We start from the raw sequence: 21,030 nt of genomic DNA, 5'->3' as shown, positions 1-21,030 counted from the left end.
TCAAACCAATACATTTCTTGTTTTTGTACTCTAAAAACTGGAGGAGTGTCAACTATGCACACCATTTGCTTAACCAATTACCGATACGATTCCATTAACAATTTTTGTTGCAAGTTGCTATAATTTATACAAATTTAACAACCTCCACATCCCAAACTCACACGTTCTTGACGAAATTTCAAGCATATCCTAACTTAATCCCAGAAATTCTGGATATTATCCACCAGTTGTTTGCAAATTTGTATTCTCCACGTACAAAATAACCCAAAAAAATCATAATTGAAACAAAAAAATTTACACTAAGGTTATCTGTATTGATGTCGTTATATTGTTTTATTCATATTCTAAATTTTAAATATTATACATATATGTATATATATTCCTAAGTTAAAATTTTATATAAAATACATATTAATACGATGATAAGTTGTTTTAAATTAGTAAAATTGGTTCAACAGAGTTGTACTTTAAAAACAATTTAATTAAAATTTAAAAATATATATTCATATTTTAAAATAATTAGTTCCAATGATAATTATTTATTAATACAAAAATTACCTTATAATTTTTTTTTATTTTATACTTATAATTTTTACTTTCGTAAATGTTTTTTGTCATCGTATTTAGATATACTAAATTCAATTAAATATTTTAAAAAATATATATCATATAAAAATTATTAATAAAATAAAATAAATAAGTAATTATAAATGGCAAGGTAATATTTATAAGTTATTTATTTAAATCTTAAATAATATTTCATTTTTATTTAAAAATGATATAAAAAACAAATATATAAGGTAAATGTAAATATACATAGATGAACACATGACATGTTAGGAAAATGAATTTATAAAATTTTCATAAAAACAACGCTCTCACCTGCCTTCGGTTCTTCATTTTAAATATATCTCAATTGATGTATAAGAATTAATTTAAATTATTAAAATATTTAGTAATGTATTGCGTAAATTAATATTGTTGAAATAAATAAAAACAAATTAAAGTTTTAACAAAATAATGCTTAAATTATTTAATATCAAAAGGAAAGTCCTATATATTTGCGAAAGGGTACTTTGAGCCGAAAAACATTACCCAACTGACAAGGGCAATTTCGTCAAGAGAGACTTTGTAATTTAGTGCTTGGTTTCGAGTGACCGACCCCTTCATCTTGATTTCCTTGAGCTCCAAGAATGTTTGCAAATGAAAAGAGTACCCAATACACCTCTTCCCCTTCGCCTTTTTCCAAAACTACCCTCACCGCCTTCTTTTAATTTACCTTTTTGTACTTAAACCCCCTCCAAAAGCTTCTCTTTTTTCTTTTACATATAAACCCATCTTCTCTTCCCCTCATCACTGTTCTCGGTTTCCATTCCATTCTTCTTTCGCTCATATTTGCTTCGGAGCTGACGTTATCAACATGGTCGACGCCGCCTCCGGTGTCATCTTGGGTGGTGCAGGAAGAGAGGTTCCGTTTCCCATCGTTTTCTTCGATGGAGAGTGTGAAACCGGCATAGGGGAAGTCGTTGTTCATCCAACCATGGATTTCAAGGCTTTCCAATCGATTCTCAGCCGTAAGATCGGGATATCACCTCACCAATTCACTGTCTACATCACGGCTAGCAACAATCCGCGCAACCGCGTCCCCGTAACCGGGAAGGTAAATTTCTCGGCGGTTTCTCGCGAAAAGGACTGTTTCTTCCTCGTCGTATTGAAAAGATCGCGGCGGTCAAGGACAAGAAGGGGAAAGAAGGCGGAATCGTCTCCTGCGATGAAGAAGGAACCGCCGGCGAACGCCATGTTGTTGAGGCGGGGCGATGGCGGAGGCAATAATTCGATGGAGACGAGGATGTTTACGGGATTGGATGAATTCGAGAGGAGGGTAAGGGATTTGCAGATTGAGAAAGAGAGATATTTGGTGAATTGGGGAAGTGCGAATCTGAGAATTGCGAGGGAATCGAAAAGCTTGGTTTGTGAAGAGTGCGAGAACGCCAAGGATGTCGGATTCCATTGGTGCGTTTACGACGCCGTTACTTTTGGGTTCCGGTCTCATGCGGGGCCGATTGCCCGACCCGGAAAAGGCCCCGATTACTAAAAGTAGGCTTTTTTTGGGGTCATTTGTCCCCGAGGAAGAGAGGGGACTGTTTGGCCATAACTTGAAAAACCATAGTTAATTAAGAGTTGGAATTGTTTATGGATTGAGGATGAAGAACATCGTGTTCCCATGAAATACAAAATCTTCATAAATTATAGGCTTCTTTTGCTTTATTTGTGTTCTAAACAGGGAGACGCTCCCTTTAGCAAATTAATGGAGCAATGGATATTATTATCTTCTCATCATTTTTTAATATTTCCTTTCTATTCAATAATATTATATTTAAAATATATTTTAATTCTATTTAGGTGTTTACATATTTTCAATTAATATAAGTCGAATATTAAATATTTCTCCATCAAATAGGCTTTAAAAAAGTTTATTAAGCAACCGACGTGTTTTGTGTATTTTTTTTAAATTTTTTAAAATAAAATTATAATTTTAATAAAATCATTTCTTTTCCCCTCTTCACGTCCTCCCTTTCCTCCAACAGCCTCCCTTCTCTTTGGCACGCAGGAATCCTCCTTCCTTTTTCCTTCTTCGTCGTCTCCCCCTTCTGAACCATCTTAATATTGGAATAATTAAGTTCCACCTAAACCTTGTCTATTAAATGTAAAGTTAGAGATTTATAGATTTAAAATTTAGGATGATGGTAAGAACGATGATCAGTTAGTTAGTAGACGGTACAAAAATGGTAAATGAAGATAATAGATAACTATAAAATATTTATAATGACCGGGAAAAAAAATTAAATGCCTAAAAAAAGGATTTAAATGTTTTTTTATTAAACTTTTCAGTTTTGATATTGTTTTTTTTCCATTAATGATATCTTATCAAATTTAATTTTTTAGGATATAGATGAGTTTTTGAGATGAGAATTGTGATTTACATTTTATTATAAAGTAATAAAATAACTTCTTGAGTGTTTCAATTCAAACATGGCCTGATTTAGCAAACCGTGTGAACCAAAAGGAAATTAAGATGATTCACTTTTCTAATTCAGATATTGGGTGATTAAAAGAGTTTTAATAATTTCGTAAGATGATTTTATTCTCACATCATCATAAAAATTTAAATGAAATATGAAGGATGGTTTTCAATATATACACAAATGTGAATATTTTTAATTTTTTAATATAAATAACTAAAAGGTGCATTAATACTTAATACAATACACAATTTTCTTTTCTTTTTTTTTAGATCTAATAATAAAAAAATTTGAAATGCAATTATAATGCATAAATTATCTATAAATTTTAAATTAAAAATAATTTTATTTTAAAGTATTCGAATATATCATCTTCTGAATATAATAATAATAATGTTTAATAAATAATTTAATATAAATTTCACCTCTTATATTTTAAAGTATTCAAACATAAATTTGTCCATCATCTGGATTTCATTTTTATTGATCGTTCTTTTATTGAAGTTGCAATAATATTCTTAAATTTCAGTATTTAAATTATCTAAAATCGATTGGCTGTCAACTGTCCTAATACTCTTATTGATTAAATAATTGAGCATTGGGCATGACTAGATCCGAATAACAATTCTAAATTATTTGTCACTTAATGAATTATACGTAAAACCTGAATTGACCAATTACTATTCGTTCCTAACATAAAATAGGATAGAGTGTGTGGAAACGAACCAGAAGTAGACGTCCTTAAAGGTTAATTATAATTTACTTTAGTGGTTTTAAGTGGAACTTGTGGATCGATCTTCACTTACCACAGTTAGGATTTATCTTGACCATTCATTAGCAATTGAAAAATCTCTAAAGCTTGTATATCCTTCCCACTCATTGATTTTTTTTTATCTTTTTAAAAAAGATTAAAGTTGTTATTGTCGAAATTATTTTGTCTTGATTTGAATGTGTTGAAATTTTAGAGAGTTTATCACGTGATTGGATTTGTTATTATTGGTTTTGTATTAAGTACCACCGAATACCCATTAATACTTGCAAAATTAAATTTGAGAGTCGGATATATGTGAGGAATATTGAAGTATCCGACGACGCTCAAAATTGAAAGATCGTTGTCAAAACAAAAATGACAATAGTTAAGTGATCATAGTTATAATTTACCTAAATAAAAATGAGAGTAAAGTACACAAATGAACCATCGACTATAGGACGCTTCTTTATTGAGTTTCAAGTTTTAAAAGTTACGAAATTATCATTTGAGTATATGACATTGCTTTGTCGAGTCTTCCAACAATTAAAAGTTACAAAATGATCACTCGATTATTCATATGTTCCAAACTTATCTTTTCTGTTAAAAAATTAGCGACGTTAATCGATTAGCTAAGATATGATAAAATCTGATCCCATAACTTTTTGAATTGTATTTTATGGATTGACTCTCCATTTACATTAGTCGGTGAACCAATGCTTGAAACATTAGTGCTTAAAAGCAACAATAGTGCCAGTAAACATCATTAAAGTATTATTTTATCATATTTCAGTCAACATGTTAATGTCCAGCTCAGATGATCATCAATTTTTTAACGAAAAATGACGAGTTTGAAACATATGAATAGTCAGTGACCATTTTGTAGCTTTTAAGAGTCGAGAGATTAAAAAGATATCATCCTATAGTCATAAGACCATTTTATAACTTTTAATAGTCGATGAACTCAACAAATCAATGCGCTATAATCAATGAACCATTTGTATACTTTACCCTAAAAATTATATTGGAAGTATAACATAAATGCAAAGTTTAAATAGAAAAAAAAATGAAAATATTAAAAGAATCAAATAAGAAGCTTCTTTCTTGTGAAACCATGGAAAGCATTTTCTTAACAATGGCAACCAACATCCATCCCAAAACTTGGTTGCAATAAATAGAACATAGTGTGACCGTATTCATTTCATGCATGAGCAATAGTTTACTGACGTGGAATAAACAATTTAAATCTTACAAATGGGCCCCGACGCCAGTCCCGTCTTTCCTTGCTTCATAGCTACTACATATTTTGTCGTGGAACTCAACGAGGAAAACCGGAAAAAAGCGATACGTCAACTGCCACTCAAAATCAAAATCTCTTTATTTTTAAAATTAAAATAAATGTATGATTAATTTTCAAAATTAAAGCTTTCGTCTGAAATCAAATCACTCCCCACCAGAAAAAAAAGAAAGATCGTCGGCCATCGTGAAAGGAAATGGGGGTGCCGCAGGCAATGGATGCATTGCGGGGGAAAGCAGCGCTGGTAAGAGAGTCGTTGCAGAAGAGCCAAACCATAACCGAAAGCATGGTCTCCATTCTCGGTTCTTTCGATCACCGTCTCTCCTCTCTTGAGACCGCCATGCGCCCAACTCAGGTTTCTCTTCTCTTCATTTCCTTTTTTTCCTCCTCCTTAATTTTGTTTGATGGAGGAATTAAGAGATCTTCCTTTCTCGTGTTAATTGAGAGATTTTTTAAAAGTTTTGGCTTGCGTTTTGATTTTCTTTCTCGGTTTTACGTAGATACGAACGCATTCGATCAGGAGAGCGCATGACAATATTGATAAGACATTGAAAGCAGCTGAAGCTATTTTGACGCGATTTGATCTCACGCGCAAGGTTTTTTCATCGCTGATTTGTTTATAGTATTAATAAAATAAGCCTAATTATTATCTGTTTATTGGATCTATTTGGTGTTCACGATATAGATAATTTCATTCTGGAAAGGAAGAATAATCGCTTTGAGCTAGAAGACAAATTCTAAATTTAAACGTGATGAATAATTTCGTATTATTCTGCGGCCAAACACAAGTTGATTTTCAAATTTAGTTTTTATTCTCTCGATTATACCATATAATTTGGAAATGAGATGCTGTTTGGATTGTAAATGCCTGTTGTTTGTACTAATTTATATGTGCTAAAGGCAGAGGCAAAGATTCTGAGAGGCCCACACGAGGATCTTCAGAGCTATCTTGAAGCAATTGATCAGCTGAGAAGCAACATTCAGTATTTCACTAACCACAAAAGTTTTAAAAGTACAGCCGGTGTACTTACCCATGCCAATAATTTGCTGACAAAAGCTATCTCTAAATTAGAAGATGAGTTTAGAAATCTATTAACAAACTACAGGTTGGTTTTAAAATTATACTGCATTATGTTTGGGTGATTATCTTATAATGAGAAATGTTAAAAGTGTTCTACACGTTGTTTGAACTTCAGCAAGGCGGTGGAACCTGAATGCCTTTTCGATGGCCTGCCAGATTCGTTGCGACCGTCAGCATCACTTGCAAAGCGAGGTGATAACAAGAAAGATTCTGACAACCAAAAGAACTTAGAAAATGCTGTTTACACACCTCCTACTCTTATACCTCCCAGGGTTCTACCTTTGCTGCGTAATTTATCCCAACAAATGGTTCAAGCCGGCCACCAGCAACAGTTGTTCAGGATTTACAGGTGACACCTTTTCTTCTTGATCTGATGCTATGATTTATATGTTTCTTCTCTTAGTGATTATAGCTTTCTGAACTTCTTGACTAATTGGCTTCGGAATTCATATTTGTAGTGAGGAATATCTGAAGTATTATATTATTAACTCTTCTCTTCTGGTCCAATTTATGCTTACTCCAAGAAGGGAGAGCAGAGTCCAAAGTGTATAATCTTAGATTTAAAAAAAAATTATATGGTCTTGGTACCATTTGGTGCTGGCAAGTAGCCAAGTAATGATACATCGACCAAATAATGCTGCTGAGTGAGAGCTTTTACTCGCCAATAATGATTCATATTTTGTAGTCATCTGTGCAGATCTCAAAGACTGTAGTTTTAGGGATCTATTTCAATCATTGATGTTGGTATTTTTCAATACATATAACAGATATATCTGCACTTTTAACTTTGCACTAATGTATGCATAAGTTCCCTGTAGAAACTCTAGAACTTGGCTTGATAAAATTAACTTATGAAAAACGTTTCTTATTAGAGTTTTGCACATATGGTGAATCTTCTTCTTCTTTAATTGGAAAACATTTTGAGTTTTTTTTCGGGTTTCCCCTTATGCTTCTCTAGAGTCTTGAATAATTGGTGCCAATGATATGATATTTCTAAATGCTAGGGATACTCGTGCTTCAGTCTTGGAACAGAGCCTGAGGAAATTGGGTGTAGAGAGACTTAGTAAAGATGATGTCCAGAAAATGCAGTGGGAGGTTTTAGAGGCTAAGATTGGGAATTGGATACATTACATGCGTATTGCTGTAAGGGTTCTATTGAAATTCTGCTACAATGGTAGCCTTCTACTTCTACTTCTGTTCTCCAACCACTATCAAAATAATATTTGACACAGGTCAAACTGCTCTTTGCTGGGGAAAAAAAACTCTGTGATCAAATACTTGAGGGCATTGATTCTTTTCGGGATCAATGTTTTGCTGAAATCACTGCAAACAGTGTATCTGTACTCCTTAGTTTTGGAGAGGCTATTGCCAAAAGCAAGAGATCACCTGAAAAGTTATTTGTTCTTCTGGATATGTATGAGATAATGAGAGAACTACAGTCAGAGGTATCACTAATTTTTCTTGTAGCATAACCTTTACAATATGATGTAATTTTTTTTCTTTGAAACAATGTTAGTTGTTTCCTTTTATCTGAGATAATCATCTCATTGTTTTTGTTTCTCATTAGATACATGAAAAAGACACCATGATTACTTTATTTTCTTTTTTGTTCTTAATCCATTCAGTTCATGCATAAATTGAAACTTCTGAGTTTGAAGAAGGTTTAGATTAGATGTGATTTTTTTAATACATTATTGTGAACGTGTATTTATGTAGTTAACTTCCAAGATTTTTTATGCATTAAAATGGAAATCATTCAGTGAAAAACAGTATCTCTGTAGTGATTAAGTAGGACCGCCTAATTGGTTAACTATGCACTTCGATAAAACTACAGCATGCATTATAGAGACAAATGCATATTGATTCACACGACTTTCTAGGATGACACTATTTCTTACTTCCCTTCTCTCTATTTCTGGGGGCATGTGGACAGATTGATAATCTCTTTGGAAGTAAATGTTGCGCTGAAATGCGGGAATCTGCTCAAACTTTGACAAAGCGGCTAGCTCAGACAGCACAAGAGACCTTTGGCGATTTTGAGGAAGCAGTAGCGAAAGATGCAACAAAAACTGCAGTTCTTGATGGAACTGTCCATCCTTTGACTAGCTATGTGATAAATTACGTGAAGTTTCTATTCGAGTAAGTTGTGTTTCTTCCACTTTTATCTGCTGCCAGATTTCAGTTATAATTGCTGTATCGCATCTATATTTGGATTGTATTATACAAGTAATATTTGCATGGTCAATCACTTTGATTTTGTGACACCAATCTTGCTTGCTACGTTTAATGGGACATATTCTAATATCAGATATTGGTACTCCTATTCATTTTTTTGCGGTATATGTTGGAAAGGAACACCCCCCCCCCCCCCATAAAAAAAAATCACACACCAAAAAGAAAAAGTGAACATTAAACATCTGATTGTGGTTGTTGAGTGATGCAGTTACAAAACAACACTGGAGCAACTTTTTCAGGAGTTTGAGGGGGGTGATCCTGAAGGTCAGTTGAAGATTTTAACTAAAAGGATTATGGAAGCCCTACAGAATAACCTTGATGGGAAATCCAAGCAGTACAAGGACCCTGCATTGACACAACTATTTCTTATGAACAACATGCACTACATAGTGAGATCTGTGCGAAGGTGTGTTGTTTTGTTGGAACGATTCACAATACACACTTGTATGCCTCTTTAATATTCCATTTACAGGTCAGAAGCCAAGGATTTGTTGGGAGATGATTGGGTTCAAATTCACCGACGGATAGTTCAGCAGCATGCAAATCAGTATAAAAGGATTTCTTGGGCAAAGGTTCTGTTTGCCTGACTTACCATGCATTCGTATGGTTAAAATAACCATGCTAAGTGACTCTCTTTTAGTCCTGCAGGTCATTCAATGTGTCACCATTCAAGGGGTTGCTCCTCCAGGTGGTGCTGGAATACTGGGAGGCGACTCTGGCAGTGGAATTTCAAAAGCAATGGTGAAAGACAGGTTTAAGAATTTCAACGTCCAGTTTGAGGATCTTCATATGAGGCAGTGTCAATGGAATGTTCCAGACAGTGAATTGCGCGAATCGTTGAGGCTAGCTGTTGCCGAAGTACTCTTGCCGGCCTATAGATCTTTCCACAAACGTTTCGGGCAGGCTCTCTTTATACTTTTGCTCACCCTAAATCTTATCTTCTAAACAAAATTCTGTTGTTTTAATTTCTTGTGCTTCAATGAACAATTCAGGCCCATGGTTGACAACACGAAGGGCCCTAATAAGTACATTAAATACAAGCCCGAGGACCTTGAACGAATGCTTGGTGAGTTCTTTGAAGGTAAGACATGCGCCGAACAAAAGCGATAAAAAAATGTTGGTGAGAATCTGTTGAGAAGTTTAGATACTGATGAAATGCAGCAGCTTTCAACTAATCATTGTACAATGATGAGGTAAAAATAACAGGGTAATGATGTGTACTTTTTCTGCAAGTCTTGCTTTGTTCTTCAGTCAATTTTGTACAGTTTCAGTTTAATAATTTATTTTATAAATGTTCACATATTTATGTTATATTCTTATTATTTTTCAAGTGTATTTTTATTTTTATATTGTTTTGTACCGTGTCTAATTTATTTCATAAATGATATGATTTTTTTATTGTGATTCAATTTTTCAAGAAAAAATTATACTAGTGTTGAAATTCGTTTGTATTTTACAAAATTTATTTTACAGGTCCAATTTAAATATATGTTTTTCTGTTAATGGCTTGTTTACACTCGTTATATTTTCTTTATAAGGATTCAATTTTAACTTATTTTTATTTCTTAAGTTTTTTTTTTCGGAAACATTTTTTTAAAAGTTGGATTATTGCACCTTTTTTTATTATAAATTATATCAATATATATATAACATTAATGTAACTTTCTGAAACGTGGGTTTTCTTAATCCTTTGACTGTCACGCTTGCTTAATGGAGGACCGGATCGAGGGAGTACGATCGTACATTATAAAATTTTAATATAAATTTACATTTCTGATATAAATTTCTGCGTAAGTCTCTAACGGAGGGTAGTTAGGTACCAAACGTACTCTAATTATAACAATTACTTCAAGCAATGAATATGTTTTGAGCTTAATTAATTAACCAAATACACAAGCTTCGGTGTTTATGGACTGCACTGATTAGGCACCAAATGTACCAAAGCCTCGTATCATTAGCATACAGAAAACCTCATTTTGAACCGAATCTTCTATTTTTAACGAAAAAAGAATATGAATAAAATGAACCATCCTATTTTGAATTTGAAAAAGTAAGATCATGAGGATATAAAAGTAAAATACGTTTTTTAATATGTTAACTTATTGTCGCGGCCGTCTTTCAGTTGGGGCTAGAATTGGGCTTCGACTTAAATAAGTGGGTTAGAGTTGTCACTGATCATTTAAAAATAATTTTAGGTTGATGGGACACTATATTACCTGATCTGCGTTTTACCAGAAATGTGTCAGGTTCGAGAGTCGGTTACAGTCACGGAAGGATTAACACCCTTGTATTGTTCTTTCGATACCAATTAATTTTTCGATTGTCTTAATTGCGAAAATTAAAAATTAAAAATTAAAATTAAAATTTAAAAATCCGATTTGATTTGATTACCTTGTTAGATTGTAAAATAAAAATAAATATGACAGAAAAAAAAAGAAAAATATTAATATAATAATAATAATAAAATAAATAACAAAAATAAATAAAAGTTAGTAAAAAAAGAAAAATAAATAAAATAAATAAATAAAAAAGGATCAAAATAAATGATATTGAAAGTTGGCATGTATTAATCCTTAAAAAATCCAAAACACGTCAATTTAAACACAAACAGATGGGTTATTAGCTCATGGGTCCCACAATAGGATATCTCAATTCAACTTACAGCTTGAAGTTGTTCCCCTATCACATCAAGGCTTATGGAGCTTGAAGCCAAAAACTCTTGGGGCATAGTTTTGTATCGGCTTTTGTGGCTTTAGGTGTCCATATGTCATTAAAAATAGATGCGGAAATGGCGTTCCAAAATAAGCTTCATCATATCTCAGCTGCCGATTCAACCAATTCATTCTGTTCTTCAGTGAACATATCACCATGGGACGATTCAACGTCCAATATTAAATCGAGCGCATAGTCATAATACGGAACTTGACTTCTCAACCCACAAAGATTAAAATCGTCCTGGATGTAGTCATCATCAACTTCGCAGAAAAACTCGTTGCCACGCAAATTGCAAAACCACGAAATCCAAGATGGGCCATCTCCATCAGAACCACTGACATCTGATTCTTCACTCTCCGTTTCAGACTCCTCATCACTTTTGGCTTTGGAGAGAGCTGATGAACGTGAATCGCGATGATCAAGCTGGGATTTAGCAATGGAAGTTGAAGGAACACATGATCTTTCTGTCTTTTTTGCTGAAGCCCCTCGAAGTGGATAGGGACGACTTCTCTAGATGCTTGTCCAGCGCATTCCGATCCAACAGTTCTCCAACTAGCTCCGGTTTCGAAGACTCTCCTCCTCGATCCCTATGACTGTACATAGCTTGTTATTATTATTAAAAAAAATACCACCAAAAGCCTGAAAGGTACGAGCTTCTTTTGCTGTCAATGGGGTAAAAAATCAAGCTTTTTGGAGGCGCAATGCATTGTGGAGGGAGTGAGAACGAGACGAAACTCCATGATTGAGAAATAAGGAGGATTAAAGGTGGAAGGAGGAAATGGCGGCCGTTTACCTGGAGAATCGGATAAAGATGACAGCTAAAAGAAAGAGGTATAGGGCTGAAGGGGTTGATAGAAGATGAAAAACTATGGTTTCTGAATAAGAAGGAGAGAAACACGAGCTCCTCAAGGTGATCTCCCAGTGTCCCCCCTTTTTCAGAATCGAAGGTGAGTCCCCTTTAAAGGAAGCGCTTCAAGATTTTTTAAATCCAATCCCCTTTGTGCTTCGACGTGCCTTTTCTTCCGCTTGGAGGAAAACCGACTGAAAACCTCACTCCCACTTCCCCCAGCAAAAATGTGAGTGATGAGATCATGGGGTTTCCCACGAAGAGAAACGGTTTAGATACGTGGGGTTCAACATGGGGTGTACAAAATAATTGTAATATATAAATTAATAATAAAAAATAAAATAATAATAATATAATATTTTTGTAGATCCGGATAAAAACAGATGTCAATACTTATATTTATTAGAAAATATCTAAAATTTATATAGTTGATATTTTGTGTATGGATTTTTTTTAAAGTATAATTATAATATATTTATTCACCAAATAAAATATTATCAATAACATCTTGTCACATGCATACATGATAAATACATTCATGTTTATCATAAGCAAAATATAACGGTGATCGACCGGTGACCGACCAGTGACAGCCTGATGAGTAAGAGCGTGAACAATTGAGGTAACGTCATATAAATATGGATCACTCCGACATCCCAAAGCATCAGAAAACCTGAAGAATATTCAAAGTAAATGAATGAAAAATAATCCTCCTTTAACCACAGTCACGTCTGATACATATATTCGAGAACCAACAGAATGTCATATGCAAACAAACAAAGAAACCAGAAATCGGAAAAACAAGCAATAATGAAATCTTGAAGAATCATAGACCAAAAAGATCAATGGAAGAAACCTGCACCCGGCGTCCAAAAACACTGATAGCCATGATACCCTTTACTAGATGAAGGGCCAAGAGAAAACATTATTTAAATACGTTAAAATATAACTAAAAATTAATAAAATCAATCAGTAATCAACCAAAGTAAATAAAAATGACAGGAAAGTGATCGGAGGAAACCACCACCGCTACCTTTGATGAAAAGTAAATATAATAATGTATTTATATAATAAATTATCATGATTTTAAGAAAGAAATTGTTCAATATTACTCTTTTTTTTGGAAGGATACAAAACTAAGAGAACAAAAAAAAAAGGGAAATAATTATAGTATGTGAAATATGGAGAAGGAAACTTCCTTTTTATAAAAAATAAAAGAGTAAAAACATTTTTTAATAGATTAAGATATTTATAAGGGAATATACGTTCAGATTGATAACGTAAACACGTAACTACTTGAAACTAAAACCTCTCATTAAAACTAAAACTTTTAAGAAGAATGACACTCCTTAACTATTTATACCACTTTATGAATTCACAAAAGAGTTAAAATATTAAAAAAGAAGGTGAGTGGTAGAAATTATTCTCTCCATTTCATCACCAATATAATTTTACAGTATTATATTTTTTAAAAAATCTGATTTTCTTTGCATTATCTATTATACAAAGTATTAACTTAAAAAAAACTGAACTAACATTCTGAGTTGCACTAAATTGGGTTTGAGAGAGCTAATTAGAACTAATTAATTCCTTGTCTTTAAAATATTATTTTTACATTAAATCATATAATATGCAGCAAATGAAGATAAAAAAGCATATATATTATAACAAAAATCCATGCTATAACATACGTAGTACCAATAGATATCTTCTCATTTTCGATGAAATTAAACAGATGAGATTAAACGATGTTCTGTTTGGAGATTAAATTAATTTAAGGTTTGTTTTTCTGATTCTATCACAAGCCCAACAAATTCATTCATACCCAAATTTTAGTTTAATAGCAAATGCTTGTTATTTATCCAAAATAACGTAAACAAGTTCACATAAATTATTCTAGCTTCCCTGATATATATGTATCCATAATTATCTTCTGTGCCAAAGAGAATCCATGGCTGAATCTTCAATCGCAATTGAGAAAAGCAAACATGACCCCGCTGCTCAATTCTTCCTCTATCTTTCCGTCATAATTTCGGCACTTTTGCTTCTTTACTTATTCCTGCTTTTCCTTCGGAGCTCCACTCCATGTTCACCCAAGAGAGGTTTCCGTTTCGGAGCTCGACGTATCGGATCGGAAATTAACACTCAACTTGAGCACTGCATTTTCCGTTCGCAACCCCAACGAAGCCTTCACGGTGATAATCAAGTCCAACCAAGGCACATTGTATTCCAAGAACATCGAACCATTGGCCGCTGCTACGGTTTCGACTTCATTCGGCTTGAAAGCGGGTGGAGCAGTGATCGGAAGGTTGCGATTTCGAGCGGGAATATGTCCGAGGATTTGAAAACTGGGGTGGTTCAGTTTTGGGTGAATATGAGAATCATGGTGGTGTATGAGGCATGGCCATTATCCTGGAATTCGGATACGGTGTTAATGTGCGGAGGGCTAAACGTTGTGTTTAATAATAAAACGGGGTCCGGAAAATTGATTATCCGCCTCCCAACAATTGTTTCGGCATGTTTTGTTTTAAATTGTCTGCCATTTGTGTATCAAAATTCAATGATTATACGAGTAAATAAGGACTATTTTAGAGTGTTGAGACATAGTATTCAATTATAAGATAAATATAATCATTCAAATTAAGAAAGAAATTCTATTCAAGAGTTCGCCATGGGCCATGGAGAAGGAGAAGGAGAAGGAAAAGCGGTGTATTATATTAGGAAGTTGTAGATTCTGTGCTTTTTTAAGAGGGGGAAGAAAAGAAAATATATTACGAAAATTTATAAAGTGTGAAATTAAAGGATTTAAATACATTAATTCAAATAATTTAGACATATTAATATATTATTAAAAATTGTCAAAAAGGAATAGTATTATGTTGACCATCAAATGAAACCAGAACGACTCTTCGTTACCAAGTTGACAACTCAATTGAGCTTTATATATCTTTTAGTAATAAAATAATTAGAATAAAAAAATAACTTAAAAATAGATTTAATCCGAAATATTAAAAAGCTTAACCCACAATATTCTTAATTAGTAATAATTAAATATAAACGTTCCCCACTCGTTTCACCGTTCAGCTCTTAATCTTTTCTCTAGAAAGAAAAATATTTTGTATAGAAAAAATAAAAAGAGGAAATGGGCTCTCAAAAGGATAATCCTGAAGGAAATGCAGTTGAATCAAATAACGAATCGCCGGCATCACAATGACCGCCGCGGAGTCAGCCGCCGCAGGTGTGTTACCCTCCGGCAGTTTTGCGCAAAAATGCATACATTTGTCATTCAAGCATCAGATGTTTATACATATTCATTTAGTTATTTAATGTGTAGTTTGCACTATAAAATAGATCAGCTATGTATGACTGATAATCTACTACTCACCAAAGAAGCTTGGCACCTACACTGAGCTTCTTTAAATCAAAGAAAACATTTGATTATTTAGATGGACTATAATATAATAACTTAATTTTATTAGAAGAGCTGTTCCCATAGATAATTTCCGTAATATTTAATTAAAATTAATTGATAATAAATTAAATATCGATGTTTGAATTAAAAAATTAAGTTTTTTTTGGCTGTTTCAACAACCCTTCCAAACCTTTGATTAAAAACAAAAAGTATGTATTGAATAAACTTAAGTTACAAACATATGGATTATGAAATAAGATGGTATTTGATTGCTGGACTATTGAAGGTTTGTTAAGATGTCACATTGAAAAATCTCCTCGGGAAAGAATAAACACCTTCTTTTGTCTTTGTTTTTAGTGTTAGTTTTGATCTTTAAATTAATAAAAGAAATTATATTAAATGTACAATTGTTAACTGCCGGAATCAATTATTTAAATTTTGTAAAGTCGGTGAAATGTCATGTAACAAACAATAATTATTATTTATGTCATAAAGAGATTAAAACACTCTGTGATGAAAGATGCTTTGTGTGATATAATCTTAAATGAAAATAAGGGTCGGGTGGTTCTGATTCGGTGATTGTGTGAGTCAGCCATGAAACTCATTTCCCTTTCCTTTAGTATAAACTTGAAATTAAGAGAGAGTCATATGCAGAGGTAAAACTGTTTTAAATCTTTTTCCTTCAAATAATTTAGAAGGTAACATATGTTTATAATTGTGTATATTCTATTATAGAACCTACAAAAGAGTGGGTAGACCAAGGCTGTCTAGATAAGCGGGGTCCCAGGAATCCATTGCTTACGTGTTACTTGGACTTCATGGAAATGATTGAATTAAGCTCTGATTCTCTACATTCAATGCATTAATAAAAGGGTAAAGGACACAAATTTGTCTCTCGACTATGTGGTATTATTTTGTTGAATTTTTTGATTATTAAAAATTACAAAATGATCTCTCAACTATACGATGCTGCTTTGTTGAGTCCCATGACTATTAAAAGTTACAAAATGGTCACTCGACTATTCATATGTTCCTAACTCGTCATTTTCCGTTAGAAAATTGACGACATTCTTAATTGAACGCTAACATATTAACTGAGATATGATAAAATTTGATCTCAGAATTATTTGATTATAACATATAAATAATCAGATGACCATTTTGTAATTTTAATAGTCAAGAGACTCAACAAAGTAACGTTCTATAATTGATGGATCATTTTGTAACTTTAATGGTTAGTGAATTTAACAAAGCAATGTTCTATAGTCAAAGGACCATTTTTATACTTTACCCTAAATACAATTACTGGTATATATATATATATATATTTTACACCATGCAATATAGTAATAAGCTCTTATTTCAAGTTGACATGGATTCTATATATAAATCAACAAAGACAGCCAACACTTTGATTTCATTACACAAACCAAAACAAAGAGGTCCCTCCTTCATTCTTTTACACAAACCATGTCGTCAAAGGATTGCCACCATCATAGCAAAAGCCGTGGGAAATTAGTCCGAAGAATCATAGCCGGCGTTCTCATCTTCCTCCTGGTTGTTCTTATCACAATCCTTATCATTTGGGCTATCCTTCGTCCCAACAAGCCCAGGTTCATCCTCCAGGACACCACCGTCTACGGCTTCAACGCCTCAGTCCCCAATTTCCTCACCTCCAGTTTCCAGGTCACGGTGACGTCTCGAAACCCCAACGACAGAATCGGAATCTACTACGACAGGCTCGACATGTACGCCACTTACAGGAACCAACAAATCACACCCCGCACTGCAATCCCTCCCACTTACCAGGGTCACAAGGAGGTCAACGTTTGGTCGCCTTTCATAAACGGGAACATGGTTCCTATCTCTCCGGACTTTTCCGTGGCTTTGGGGTCCGAACAGGCTGCCGGATCGGTTTTTCTAACTATCAAGATTGACGGACGGGTGAGATGGAGAGTTGGAGCTCTCGTTACAAGAAGATACCATCTCCACGTTAGATGTCCGGCTTATATTACTTTCGGAGCCAACAGTAACGGCGTTATCGTCGGCAATAATGCTGTTAAGTTTCAGTTCGTGACTAGATGCAGCGTTAGTGTCTGAAGTTGGAACACTCTGAGGATTAAGGAAGAAGAGGAAGAAACTAATGCGTTATGTCCCAATCTTGATCTAGCGTCTCGCCCTCGGTTGAGGAAATTGTACACTTTTCTACAGAATAAATGGAGAAACAAATTGAAAGGAGAGATACGTAGCAAAATTTAAAATAAAAATGTACAAAACCGTTGTAGAAATTTTATTTTTCAAATAAAAAAAAGTGTGATTAAACCAGATTCTACATCATCCAAAGTCTACCATTTCTTTTCTACTGCATAACAACACCATATGTGAGACATTTTCATAAAATTTATGAAATCCATACCACAACCTAACCTTACTTGTCATCTGAAATTTTTTAATCAGAACATTAATTCCACATAAGCTAGTTCAATATTTCGTCCATCTTCGGTTCCTAAATAAACATCGTTTATGCCTTTGAACGATTGGCAAGTTTCCTAACTACTATAGTTTTAGCAACAGTCCCGATTTCCTTCATAAAGTCCCCTACCAGGGTTTCAAATCGCGGTCGCGGTCGTGTTTTCAGTTATTTCGGATTTTCCGTGATTGCGGCCGTCGCGGGCGCTATTACGGTCGTCGCGAACGCTATTGTGGCCGTCGCGGGTAACTCAGACAGCGGCGAAACCACTATATTGCGGACGAAAACGCGGTCGCTGAGCGTTTTTTGAAACCCTGTCCCCTACTACTCGCGACCCTAACAATGTTTCAATATCCTCTAAAACGCGAACCATTTCATTATGGTTGTGTCTATTGACTATTGAGTTGAGCCATGTTTTTTCATACCGTGGACCTAATGAGGATACCCTTGAAAATAACTTTTATAGAGAAATCACGGTGTATTGGGGCCACCTGAGAGTTATAAGAGTTTGTTGGGAAATATTTGGGCTTGAATGGATGAGAATTAGCCCAATTGAGTGTAAAAATGTAGTAATTTTTTGTGGGAGAAAAGAAAAGAACTAAGGGTGTAATTGAACCCTCAATTAGAAAAGTATTAATACTAATATCCCTAACATTCATGATTCTTAAATCTAGGACCTCAATGAATAACAATAATTTCTCGTGTTTACGTAAATAGAATAGAGAATGGGGACAAATCTGAAACTCATGAGCTCATCCCTTCTCCCATATGTTTTATTCTCATTCTCCATCCTTCTTCATTCATTATTTCTAGAGCCTAAACCTTAATAAGGTGTTTTCTTTTATTTCCATCCTTCACCCTTCTTCATTTAAGAAAACATCAATTTAAAAAATTGCAATCAACCACATTTTACTTATGTGACATGAGAATTTTCATACATTTGACTATTTAATGTATGCATGTAAATATCAGCTAGAATTTGTTTTTATGTAACTATCACTCAAACAACAACAATCATCTTTGTGGTCAACTCAACTATGTGTGATAGCCGTTTGGGTAAATTTGTTAAGGACTAATCGAGTATATGAGTCTCATATTAGTAATAACTAGTTTGTGATGAAAGCCTATCGTATGTTCCAAAATGTATAAAATTATATTAAATGTCTTTGGTAATTCATGTCATGTATGAGTTCAACTACTTACATTACATGTTTCATGTTATAATTATTAAATAGTTGTGTATTATTAGGTGGTGCAAAGTTTAATGTTCAAATTATTTACTCTTCACTTGTAGTTAGATTTTGATTTGGTTTGGGTTATGACGTCGACATCCTTAAAGGAGTTCCAACGGTCATTATATTCGAGTATCCCATTTATTCATTTTAGTTAGGCATGTACTATTTATAAGACCCTTACTAATTATTGTCTGTAGACTCATTTGATCTTTTTCATTGCTTTTGTATAATTATATGTGGAGTTCCATTTTACCACCGTTTTAATTTGTTTTTAAATAAAATTTGAAGAAATTTTGGGGATTTTTGTGTGGTCTGAATGTGACGCTCTCAAATTCATCAAATATTTGAAATTAAATTTGAAATATTACAGTTAGTGTATACAATAATAATTCATTGCGGTTTTTTTTTCAAATTTATATAATTTTTTATGATTTAATAATATATTTTGTGTATCTTTTGATATTGTAATATATTCATACTTGTTCATATTATATTCTATGTAATTATCATTCTTATATGGTATTTGTGTAATGTATCAATTTATTTAAAGTATTACATAGTTTTATTTCATTTTAGAAAAATTAATTTTGTCCACGTTGGTGGTATATAGTGATTTGATTTTATATATTTAAATATTTTTATAGTAATTATATTTGGAGTAAATATTTATTGTTTTGGGGTAATTATCATTCTTATATGGTATTTGTGTAATGTATCAATTTATTTAAAGTATTACATAGTTTTATTTCATTTTATAAAAATTATTTTTGTCCACGTTGGTGGTATATAGTGATTTGATTTTATATATTTAAATATTTTTATAGTAATTATATTTAAATATTTATAGTGATTTGAGAAATTCAGATGATCGGCCTATTAATAGAAGAATGATTGGCCTACATGTCAATAATCTCTAGTGCATATGATTAAAAGTTTTCGGTTGATACATTCTCTCTCTTAGGTTTGAATTCAATACCTATTAGGAACAAAATTTTCCTCCCTCTCCCTAACTAGAAATTGTTAAAAAAGTGATTGACATTCATGTCGATTCACCAACGAATTTAGGAATTTGTCCACTAAACTGAAAAAGGGTTTAAAATATAAATCATCTAAATAATTATTTTATTTTATTTTTAAAGATATACTTAAAGAATTGATCTTAACATTAAAAATATAATTTGGTTTAAAAATTATATTCGTTTTTTTCTTGAATATTATTTTACTTTTAAATGAAATATTTTTAAACTCAATAGTCAATACCCACATCAGCTAAGAACTTTCTCCACCTAATTAGAGATTTTCAATAACGCATCATGGTGACCGGTATTATTGAAGTTGAAGCCAGGGAAACTTGGAATTCCCATCTTTAGACTGACCTCACAATTCCAAAATCAATAGATATTGTTGTATACATTTGGAATTTCATTAGTGAAATGTATTTATATTGTCAATTCATTATCTATCAAGATCTCTGAATAGTTATAATTTTTTTTATTGATTATCATCAATCTCGTCATTGTTAAATTTAATATATAATGTCAAGGTCTATTCATCCGACTGACATATAAAAGTTATCATCACCTTAGATTTGATATCAAAACTAAAGATTTATATATAAACGAATATACAAAACTGAAAGACGACAACACTAAGGTTTATATATAAATAAATATATAAAATTAAAAGAGACTCTCTTTCTCGTTTGATCATAATTTCCATTTAAATTAAAGACAAATCACAAAAAGGTAACAATCCTTTCTCCCATCAACAAGCATCTTCATATTTCATTCGGCCATTCACAATTCCAAAGCACTAAAATGGACTCATTCAAACTATTGGGGCCTGGAATTTTATTAATCATACACGTCAATATCAAATACGTATTTATATTAAACCAAATTTTCCATTATACAATTACCTTTCCCTCTAAACCACTAAGCATTAAAGTCAAAGAAAACGAACTTGGA

At 32.8% G+C, this 21,030-nt stretch overlaps 2 protein-coding genes and 1 pseudogene across 2 annotated transcripts; 2 read left to right on the top strand and 1 right to left on the bottom strand.

The window, feature by feature from the left end:
* The first annotated feature begins 5,192 nt into the window (after nt 1-5,192).
* On the top strand, nt 5,193-9,598 carry LOC120146613 (exocyst complex component EXO70A1-like). The gene is made up of 11 exons (XM_039160128.1): nt 5,193-5,423; nt 5,569-5,664; nt 5,969-6,174; nt 6,265-6,498; nt 7,154-7,292; nt 7,382-7,594; nt 8,083-8,288; nt 8,593-8,790; nt 8,857-8,956; nt 9,033-9,283; nt 9,377-9,598. The coding sequence occupies exons 1-11, from the start codon at nt 5,265-5,267 to the stop codon at nt 9,492-9,494; spliced, it is 1,920 nt and encodes a 639-aa protein (XP_039016059.1). The 5' UTR covers nt 5,193-5,264; the 3' UTR covers nt 9,495-9,598.
* Nucleotides 9,599-11,171: 1,573 nt separating this feature from the next.
* Nucleotides 11,172-11,887, bottom strand: LOC120146567 (annotated as a pseudogene).
* Nucleotides 11,888-16,810: 4,923 nt separating this feature from the next.
* LOC120146606 (NDR1/HIN1-like protein 1) lies at nt 16,811-17,628 on the top strand. Its single transcript, XM_039160122.1, has one exon. It carries the CDS (start codon nt 16,829-16,831, stop codon nt 17,456-17,458), a length of 630 nt encoding a protein of 209 aa, XP_039016053.1. The 5' UTR covers nt 16,811-16,828; the 3' UTR covers nt 17,459-17,628.
* The last annotated feature ends 3,402 nt before the right edge of the window (nt 17,629-21,030 follow it).

Source organism: Hibiscus syriacus, unplaced genomic scaffold, assembly GCF_006381635.1.
Source record: "Hibiscus syriacus cultivar Baekdansim isolate YM2019G1 unplaced genomic scaffold, ASM638163v2 tig00110930_pilon, whole genome shotgun sequence".
Lineage (NCBI taxonomy): Eukaryota > Viridiplantae > Streptophyta > Magnoliopsida > Malvales > Malvaceae > Hibiscus > Hibiscus syriacus.
This window is presented reverse-complemented; position numbering and strand designations above follow the sequence as displayed.

What these genes read in the sequence shown, in the direction of transcription:
- LOC120146613 (XM_039160128.1), top strand. Translation starts at nt 5,265, where the DNA reads ATGGGGGTGCCGCAGGCAATGGATGCATTGCGGGGGAAAGCAGCGCTG. An exon ending in CCGCCATGCGCCCAACTCAG is followed by an intron (nt 5,424 to 5,568) that starts GTTTCTCTTCTC and finishes GGTTTTACGTAG; the next exon opens with ATACGAACGCATTCGATCAG. An exon ending in AATCTATTAACAAACTACAG is followed by an intron (nt 6,175 to 6,264) that starts GTTGGTTTTAAA and finishes TTTGAACTTCAG; the next exon opens with CAAGGCGGTGGAACCTGAAT.
- LOC120146606 (XM_039160122.1), top strand. Translation starts at nt 16,829, where the DNA reads ATGTCGTCAAAGGATTGCCACCATCATAGCAAAAGCCGTGGGAAATTA.